Below are 10326 nucleotides of genomic sequence, written 5' to 3' on the forward strand. Positions count from 1 at the left end.
TATTTGAATACATGTGTAATGTAGCATGTAGTGCTCATTATAGAAGCAAACACTAAACCCTTCTATATTTGTAAATAAATTAAATTATAATTTAAAACATACATATAATTTAAAATGTTTGTTTTCTATTAAATAGGTTTAAGTCTAGTACAGCGTTTAAGGCCTGATTTCAAACGGAAGTATTCTTCAATGTTTGCAGATGATACTGTGACAGAATACATTTACCACTGTAATGTCCAGACTCCAAGGTAAGATTTATCTAAATTTACTGTGTTTGTGTTTTAGGCTTTTATTTTTTGAAAATATATGAATAGTCCAGGAGGTTTTTATCAGTATGTAAATAACTAAATTTAAAAGGACAAGTAGTTAAATGACTAACGCTTCCTAATTTACTCATCTATTCAAGGAGCACCTACTATGTAAAACTTTGTACTGGATTCTGATGAGAGATTAAAAAGCCAGACATACTTTCTTCCCCTAAGGTGCCTGTGGATAGTTGAGGGAAGTCTTGGTCTTGGGCATCTCATTAAGGTGGTCAGAGTTGAGAGAGAAAGAAGCATTTCAAACAAAGCAGCATTCCCAAATGAGTATGAATGTTCTACAAAAAAGGAGTTCTGGGTTAAACAAGAATGGTTTTCTGTACCATGGATCTTCTTAGAACCGTTTTTTAAGCCAAAGATTTTTGGTGGTGTTGTTGTTTGTTTGTTTTTTATTTTCGGCTGCGTTGGGTCTTCACTGCTGCATGCGGGCTTTCTCTAGTTGCGAGTGGGGGCTACTCCTCCTTGTGGTGCGTGGGCCTCTCATTGCGGCAGCCTCTCTTGTTGTGGAGCACGGGCTCTAGGCTCGCGGGCTTCAGTAGCTGTAGCTTGTGGGCTCTAGAGCACAGGCTCAGTAGTTGTGGCACACGGGCTTAGTTGCTCCGCGGCATGTGGGATTTTCCCGGACCAGGGCTCAAACCCGTATCCCCTGCATTGGCAGGCGGATTCTTAACCACTGCGCCACCAGGAAAGCCCAAGCCGAAGGATTTTGAATCTCCCAGGTGCATGGGAGATACTAGGCAGCATTTTCAAGTTCATTTGCTGATCGCGCTCTTCTTTTACTCAGCACTTCTTCACGTCTGTATGTCAGCATGAGAAACACTGCTGCAGCGGTGAGGAGTAAGTGAGGGGTGAGGGGAAGGGGAGTCTGCGTGAATTTTGACAGTGATTATGAGAGAGAGCATAGTAGAGGGAGCAAGAGGGCCAAGCAAAGGTATTTCTTTTTCTTTTTTTTTTTAAATTACTTGTGGATGTTGTGCACGAGGCACCGGTGGGGAAAACAGAGGCTGAAAGTCTTGACGAGCTGGGAGGAGCCTGGAAGACAGAGTCTACAGTCGTTAGGGAGAGGATCAAGAATGGAGTATGAGGGCTTCCCTGGTGGCGCAGTGGTTGAGAGTCCGCCTGCCGATGCAGGGGACATGGGTTCGTGCCCCGGTCCGGGAAGATCCCACATGCTGCGGAGCGGCTGGGCCCGTGAGCCATGGCTGCCGAGCCGGCGCGTCTGGAGCCTGTGCTCCGCAACGGGAGAGGCCACAACAGTGAGAGGCCTGCATACTGCAAAAAAAAAAAAAAAAAAAAAAAAAGAATGGAGTATGATGATGAGAGCTCGAGTTCTTGTGCTGGGTTCTGTACCAGAATTATTGGAGGAGTTTGTCAAAAATATGGTGCCTCAGCAAAGGAAACCATAAACAAGATGAAAAGGCAGCCCTCAGAATGGGAGAAAATATTTGCAAACGAATCAATGGACAAAGGATTAATCTCCAAAATATACAAGAAGCTCATGCAGCTCAATATCAAAAAAACAAACAACCCAATCCAAAAATGGGCAGAAGACCTAAATAGACATTTCTCCAAAGAAGATATACAGATTTCCAGCAAGCACATGAAAGGATGCTCAACATCACTAATCATTAGAGAAAAGCAAATCAAGACTACAATGAGATATCACCTCACACCAGTCAGAATGGCCATCATCAAAAAATCTACAAACAATAAATGCTGGAGAGGGTGTGGAGAAAAAGGAACCCTCTTGCACTGTTGGTAGCAATGTAAATTGATACAGCCACTATGGAGAACAGTATGGAGGTTCCTTAAAAAACTAAAAATAGAACTACTATATGACCCAGCGGTCTCACTACTGGACATATACCCTGAGAAAACCATAATTCAAAAAGAGACATATACCACAACGTTCACTGCAGCACTATTTACAATAGCCAGGACATGGAAGCAACCTAAGTATCCGTTAACAGATGAATGGATAAAGAAGATGTGCCACATATATACAGTGGAATATTACTCAACCATAAAAAGAAACGAAATTGAGTTATTTGTAGTGAGGTGGATGGACCTAGAGCCTGTCATACAGAGTGAAGTAAGTCAGAAAGAGAAAAACAAATACTGTATGCTAACACATATATATGGAATCTAAAAAAAATGGTTCTGATGAACCCAGGGGCAGGACAGGAATAAAGACACAGATGTAGAGAGTGGACTTGAGGACATGGGGAAGGGGAGGGGTAAGCTGGGACGAAGTGAGAGAGTAGCATTGACTTATATACACTACCAAATGTAAAATAGGTAGCTAGTGGGAAGCAGCCGCATAGCACAGGGAGATCAGCTCCATGCTTTGTGACCACCTAGAGTGGTGGGATGGGGGGGTGGGAGGGAGACACAAGAAGGAGGGGATATGGGGATGTATGTATGCATATAGCTGATTCACTTTGTTGTACAGCAGAAATTAACACAACATTGTAAAGCAATTATACTCCAATAAAAATGTAAAAAAAATAATTATAATTAAGACCATTGAATATTAAAAAAAAAAAAAGAAAGTGGTACCTGAACTCTGTCTCTAAGACTCTAATTCAGCAGTTCTGGGCTGCATCTTTAACAAATGCTTCAGATGATTCTAGCCATAGACCATACTTTAAAATATAAAAGTGGTACCTCATCCTTTCTAAGTCTGAAACTTGGGTGAAAGGCTGAGAGGTGAGACAAAGAGACAGCCTCCTTCACTTTTTTTTTTTTTTGTGCCTCTCTCACTTCTGTCAGAGAATATGTACACCTACTTTATTAAAAAGATTGAGGCCATGAGAGCACTTGAGATATAGCTGTAGCCTCAGTCTTTTTAATAAAGCAGGTTAGAAGTTCTCTGCCAAAGGTGAGGGAGGCTGGAGAGGTTTGGGGGTCCCCCAAGGGTTTGATGTTTTGTGACTCACCAGGCAGTTGGGTCTGGTGGATTAGGTCTACACACTTCATTGACTTGTTTCAACAATTTTTAGTGGCCTGTTCCAGGGACATCATCTGTTTTCCTGCATGGTCTTAGTGGTTTGTTCTTCAGTTACTCACATTTCATGATTACGTGTGCCTGTGTAATCCTAGTTTGTTGCCTTTCTTGTGGTGGAACTTGAATTCATAAACGGCCGTTCAGAAGCACACCTAGTACAAGGAAAGAAGAGAAATGACGGCAGAATGGATCTGTCCTAGGAGTTTGCCAAATGTTCTGTATTTTATGTGATCGTCAGTCAGCTGTGGCCATGAGAGAAGACATAGGAGAGGCTCAAGAAAACAAAGTTTAGTATACTCACAGGTCCTAGAGAGGGGGTCACTGAATGCTGTGAAGGGTCACGGGGGATGCACCAGATTTTGGTCAGGTAGCAGAAGACAGGAGTGAGGGGAAGTCCAGGCAGGAGCCTTTACTGGGTTCTGCAGGAGAGGCAAGGCAGCGCAGGGTAGGCAGTTTAGGATTTGCTAGTGGAATAATTTCGGTGGGCACTAAGATATAGGGGCGGTTTCTAGTTGTCTGGCACCTGGCCCTGGGATGATTAAGGCAGAGGAACATTGCCTCCGGGGATGTGCAAGCCAGACAGAAGAGGTGCAGCTCTGGATTGGTTAGTTTGCATATTAAGGCAGTCCCAGTTGAGTCCTTTGCTGTCTCTACGAATTGGCTAGCTCCAGGAGGCTGTCTCTCCCCAGCCGGAAAGGTTTTTTGTTGTTGTTGTTTTTGTTTTGTTTTGTTTTGCGGTACGTGGGCCTCTCACTGCGGTGGCCTCTCCCATTGCGGAGCACAGGCTCTGGACGCGCAGGCTCAGTGGCCATGGCTCACGGGCCTAGCCGCTCGGCGGCATGTGGGATCTTCCCGGACTGGGTCACGAACCCATGTCCCCTGACTCGGCAGGCGGACTCTCAACCACTGCGCCACCAGGAAAGCTCCCGGAAAGGTTTTTAAAGATGGCAAACATCAGAACAGGCAGAAAATTTTAAATATAAACAATACACAAAGAATATTTAAGCTGAATTTGTTCTTATCTTGGTATTGGTTTTGCCATTGTAGGTAAAATGCTGGTGCGATGAATATGTGGAAAAGCTGCCTTGTAAATAAGTTAGAGTGAAAAAACATATTTCAGCTATCCCCACAGGAAATTTGATGATTTTATGATAGGGACTTAGGGTTGCATGTTTTGATTTGGAAGATGATCATTTTTTTTAGAGTTTAAAGCATCCTTGTTTATCTAATAAAAGCATATACCTTCTTTGGGGTTTGTTCCTTACATTTCCTAGTAAATTATTTTCTATGTAAGCTGCTGTTTTTCTTAAAAGGGGGAGAAGCTAAATATGAGTGTGTTTTGATAGAGGTGGGAGTGTGATACATACTTATCCCCCAGAATCATACATATGATTTTCTCCCTTTAAGTGGTGAGACTGCGTTCAGAAATATGACTGTCCCATATGGATGGGCAAAAAGACCAATGCTGCAGCGAATTGGTAAAATGCACCCTGACATTCCAGTTTCTGTGATCTATGGCGCCCGATCCTGCATAGATGGCAATTCTGGCACCAGCATCCAGTCATTACGACCACATTCATATGTGAAGACGATAGTAAGTGTGTGGTTTATTTTTGGTTTATAGTTGTAGGCGAAGTCTGTTCTATTATCTTTGCTTTCAGTGAGATTTCAGGTCATCCCTGTGCTTTCACATCTAAGCTATACCTGCAGCCTTGGTCAGAGACCTGCTGTCACTTGTGACGGGGGCAGGGTTTGACCCATACAAATCTTCATGTCCAGACAGCGAATCCCCATTCTTAGGCCCTTGTCTGTCCTAGAGCCACAGCATCTCCGCAGTGGGAGAGACTGAATGAGGGACAGACAGGTCCAATAGCACTGCGACCACCTCCCAAGGCAGCACATTCTTACTTTGTTCAGTGTTTCTGTTGGCCCTATTGTTAGAGGTCAATTTAGAATGTTATTTTTGCATATGAAAATTTTAGTAAGGTTCCCTGGATTTTCTCTTTATTCTCAGATCCTTTATTTAATGAAGTATATAATAGTTACTACAGATCAATATTGCTTTTTCTTTTATGTTTTATATATAGCTGTTCTCGCTTTCATTGCTAAGTGTCTTTGTGTGTGTCATTGTGTTTTATTAAATGCTTTTACTCACTGACCATCTGACTGCTTTTCCTTTCCTAGGCCATTCTCGGAGCAGGGCATTATGTGTATGCAGATCAACCAGAAGACTTTAACCAGAAAGTGAAGGAGATCTGTGACACTGTGGACTGAGCACACTGCAGATGACGTGGGAAATGCACATGGCTAATACAGTTCCTCAGCAATAATTTACAGTCTGTGATGCAGAGTAAGGAATCTCACATGAGAACCAGGCAGTCTTCTTGACTCTACTTTCCCCATGTTTTCTTTATGAAGCTGCTAGCACATTTAAGCCAGGTAGTGCCTTCTAGAAGAATGATTTTCCTTTCTCCAAAATCAAAATATACAAGAGTCTCCAAATCTAGTAGCTTTAATAAAAGGTTATTTGTCCCTCTGCTGTACTGAAATATTGTAATTTTTCAACTGAAATTTTTATTTCTATCTAACTTTGCTATATCAAGTATTTTTTATATTGCAGTCTGTATTGCCAATTTTAAAAAGTGATTCCTGGGTTTATTATTTTATATGATGTAAAGGTGCACCTTATTTTCCTTGCTTATATATACCATGTCTAATAACTGATAGAGTTAAACAAAACTCGGTGTGTTTTTATGTAAAAATTTGTCACTTTCTTAGAATGCTTCACTTTGTTTTTGAAATGGAGTGTTGAGACAGGGTTTTGGTTAAAAAGATGGGAGTTGATTTCTAGCATTGATTTTTCTTTTTTTCCTCTGTTCTCTATTTAAGCCTGCAAAGCCATGTTCACTGTTTTAAATGTGATCCATCCTTAAGTATTTCAAGTACTGAAAAGCCTTAACTGAAAGTCTATCCTATTTTCCCCCATTAATACTCTTATTCTTTTCTTTGAGCCAGCATGCAGCAGAAGGAATAGATTTCCTCACTGAGGAGTCATTAAGACTGTTACCTTCCAGTAAGCCAAATCATATATTTTCATCTAACTCTTGTAGATGGGTGCTAAAACTGGATTACATTTTTACCACTAAAATATAAAAATCAGTGGTGCTGTTATATCTCATGGCACCAGAAGTCAGCTAGTACTTGGGGTTTTTTTTGTTTTGTTTTTTTAAGAGTTTTGTGTTGATTAAATAACTTACATACTTGAAGTTATATTACAAAAATTCTGCAAGGTTGATTGAACTATTTGACAGTAACTACCATCAAGTGTAGCACTTTCTTGCTGTTTTTAATACAAGGAAAGCTTATCTGAAACTGTGAAAAAACTCCATGTGGTAACTGGCTACTACTGAGAAGACCCTCCGCAAAAGAAAGTTGAATAGGATGATCACCAGCAAGTCATCTTTGCCTTATGTTTTGCTTAATGTTGCTTGTCTAGGAGAAAGGTGGTTATGTAAATAAAAACAGTGAACTAGAGCAAATAATTACTTCATAGTTTTGATTGTTGCATTTAAAAAATGATTAATTAGGAAATATTTAGTTGTTAGGAAATGTAAGGTTGTATCACTGTTGATTAACTGTGAGGAAGACGAATGTTCTGTTTTCAACAATATCTCCCCTGGCCAAAAAATAGGCAACATTTCACTGAAGCACGACAAGTAGCTTCCCAGTGAGCAATTTGTCTCAGTTGTGGGATGGACTAGGTTAGTGCAGAAGGTAACAGGAGAGCCAAGTCAGATTTCTCTACCTTGAGAATGAAAGTAGTCTTTACTTTTTTAGTTTGTGTCTTGGATGGCCAGATTCAAACCTATAAGTGGTGCAGATAATTTGGGTCATTTTTGGTGTTTTTATTTGACACACTCTCCAGTCTCTCTTAATTTTCCTTTGCTGGGTGAATGACAGTTTTCAGTCGTACAGGAGGGTTTCTGCACAGGAAACGTGGTCTCAGACCTTAGAGGGAAGTTACTAGGTTCACTTAGTAGACGGGGCTTCTAGCCATAGACGTGTGAAGTGATTCAGGGAAAAGATGTACGCAGGTGTCAAGTGGAACTTATTTTCCTAACAACTAATTTTGGTTCCTTTGAAAAATATTGCCATAATTCTTTTTAAAAGGTGAATTTTACCTTGGGCTATTGTATATGTAATTTTGTGAAGATTGAGCTAACACAGAAGGTCCCAATCCTTGAATTCCTGAAAATAGAGTGGGTCCTAAATGTTTTCTTTAAAAAAAAAAATCTACTTCAGTATTTGATCTTTGCTAAATTATGTACAACGTACTTTATTTTACAGAAAATAAAGGAAGGAGGGTAACACTACTAGATATTATAACATACTATAAAAAATTGAGAAAAAGTCCAGGAATTTAGTATATGATAAAGGAATCATCTTACTGGTGGAGAAAAAGACTTAAAAAACAGTGTCGAGACAAATGTGGTTAAGCACCTGGAAGACAGTAAAATTGAATCCATTTCTCACACTCTACAGAAGGATAAAATCCAAGTGGATTAGAGACCCAACTGTAAAAATGAAACCTTCTAAATAACTGGAAGAAACCATAGGTGAATTCCTTTATGATCTGAGAGTGGGGAAAACATTCCTATAACTGAAAATCCAGAAGCAATAAAAGGAGGAGTTTATATCTAACCGAAAGAGATTTAGATAGCCAAAACAAGCAAAGTTAAAAAGTAAATAATAAGCTGGCAAAAATATTTGCAACATTTATCACAAAGGGCTAATATAGCCCTAATATGTGAAGAATTTCTAAACTTTGAAAAGAACCAGAAAGAACGGGCAAAAAGATACAGACAGGGACTTCCCTGCGGACGCAGTGGGTAGGACTCCGTGCTCCCAATGCAGGGGGCCCGGGTTCGATCCCTGGTCAGGGAACTAGATCCCACATGCATGCCACAGCTGAGAGTACGCATGCCACAATTAAGGAGCCAGCAAGCCGCAACAAGGGAGCCCGCCTGCCGCAACTAAGACCCAGTACAACCAAATAAATAAATAAATAAGATATGGACAGTTCATAGAAAATAAATTGCAAGTAAGTAGCTCTTAAACGTATGAAGATATGCATAATAAGAGAAATGCAAATTAAAACTACTGAGATACCATTTCTTGCCTGTTGGATTGTGAAAAGTCCAAGTTACACAGTGCACTCTGTTAGTGAGACAGTGGGGAAACAAGCACTCCAGAAAGTACAGATTCCTGTGGATGGAATTTGTTAATAACTATCAAAATTAAATATGAGTTTATCCCTCAACCAACAGTCTCACTTCTAAAAATCTATCCGAGGTGTACTGGTAAAAATGTGAGATGGTGTATGCACAAAGATCTTCATTACAGTTCTATTTATAGCAGCCAAAGAGTGGAAGCCACCCAAATCTCCATCTAGAGGGGATTGATGGAAGAAACCTGGCACATACATACAGTGGAATACTGCACAGCTGTTAAAAAAAAAATGAGGGAACATCTCCAGGAGGGAAGAGGGAGAAGGCTGCAGAACCACACACACATGGAGACACATCTCAGTTGGTTTCTAATCTTGTTTGTGAGGATTCTGCCAGTTGAATGCCTGAAAAGGGAGGTGGGATGGCCTTCGGATTGTACCAGCTTGGCTGGCGTTGCTAACCAACTGTTGCAGGCTCTGAAAATAAAAACAATCTTGAACTCCTGCCCCCTACCCCCCCCAAAAAAAAATGCTGTCCTGGAGTCCTCTTCAGAGTAGAGGAAGTGAAAGTTAAGAGCAGGTTTGTTGTGCTACCTGATTGTGTAAGAAAGGAGGAGACAAATGAAAAAACGAGCATGCATTTACTTATGTTAAAAAAAAGAGGGGCTTCTCTGGTGGCGCAGTGGTTGAGAGTCCGCCTGCTGATGCAGGGGACATGGGTTCGTGCCCCGATCCAGCAGGATCCCACATGCCGCAGAGCAGCTGGGCCCATGAGCCATGGCCGCTGAGCCTGCGCGTCCGGAGCCTGTGCTCCACAACGGGAGAGGCCACAACAGTGAGAGGCCCGCGTACTGCAAAAAAAAAAAAAGAAAAAGAAGAATGGAAGGATTAATTACATCAATAACTAATAAATCAGTTCCCTTGGGAGTGGTGGTAGGGAGCTGGCCAGAGATGGCACCTAGGTCTGTATCTTGTTTTATACTTTTTACTTTGGGACCCAGTCAGTGTTTTCTATAATTAAAAAAGCAACTCTTAAAACTAAAACTTAACTATCTATCAAATTAGTGGTGTAACCACACACAGAACGATTACTTCAAGTGACTTTAAAGCCCAGCGTTTGTCTGCACTTTGCTAATGGAATATATCCTGTGAACTACAATGAAAACTTAAACTGCATTTAGTATTTTTATTTTTAGCAATGATATTGGTGTTGTCCTTTTGAAACTCTATGTATTTACATATGATAAAGCAAATATTAAGTCGAAGTAAGAGCCAAGATTTTTAGTACAAGAAAGAAGAGATACAAGAATAAAATTAAGTAAAAACCCTGTAATTGTATATTTCAATTGGAAGTACCAGCAAAATACAGTGATTTATTTTTCCTAAAAAATACATGTTGCATAGCTTTATCCACTGAAAAGTCCTAGAAGCAATCAGAAGTCAGTGGCAAGGCATACCCTAGCACCAAGACTGTCCCATTAGAAGGGGCAGGGAAGGGACAAGATGAGGCTGGACCATCTTGTGTCTGAAAGCAAGGAAGCAATCAGAGTAAGGTCATGTCAAAAGGACCCAGGAGCCAACTGGAAGGGGCTTCCATTGGCCAAAGATGGAACAATTTGAGCATCAAAAAGAATAACAATTGACATGAAGTATATAAAAATCTATGAGGTCATAATGATAGTTTAAAAAAATCTATTAGTCACCTTTGGAGATTATTAGGGCACTAACTTACTATTTTGAAAATTAACTGGAAAAAATGAAGTATTTATCCT

The 10326-nt window shown here is 40.6% G+C and overlaps 1 protein-coding gene across 2 annotated transcripts in view; it reads left to right on the forward strand.

Moving 5' to 3' along the window:
* The window catches only part of ABHD5 (abhydrolase domain containing 5, lysophosphatidic acid acyltransferase), a 35558-nt gene extending 28689 nt beyond the window's left edge, over positions 1 to 6869 (forward strand). For both annotated transcript variants that reach the window (XM_079713273.1, XM_079713274.1), the window contains 3 exons: positions 137 to 248; positions 4735 to 4921; positions 5512 to 6869. In XM_079713273.1, the coding sequence (XP_079569399.1) occupies positions 137 to 248; positions 4735 to 4921; positions 5512 to 5601 (389 nt within the window). In that variant the 3' untranslated portion in view covers positions 5602 to 6869. The remainder of the gene's footprint in view (positions 1 to 136; positions 249 to 4734; positions 4922 to 5511) is intronic.
* The last annotated feature ends 3457 nt before the right edge of the window (positions 6870 to 10326 follow it).

This window comes from Hyperoodon ampullatus (genome assembly GCF_949752795.1).
Source record: "Hyperoodon ampullatus genome assembly, chromosome: 10".
Lineage (NCBI taxonomy): Eukaryota > Metazoa > Chordata > Mammalia > Artiodactyla > Ziphiidae > Hyperoodon > Hyperoodon ampullatus.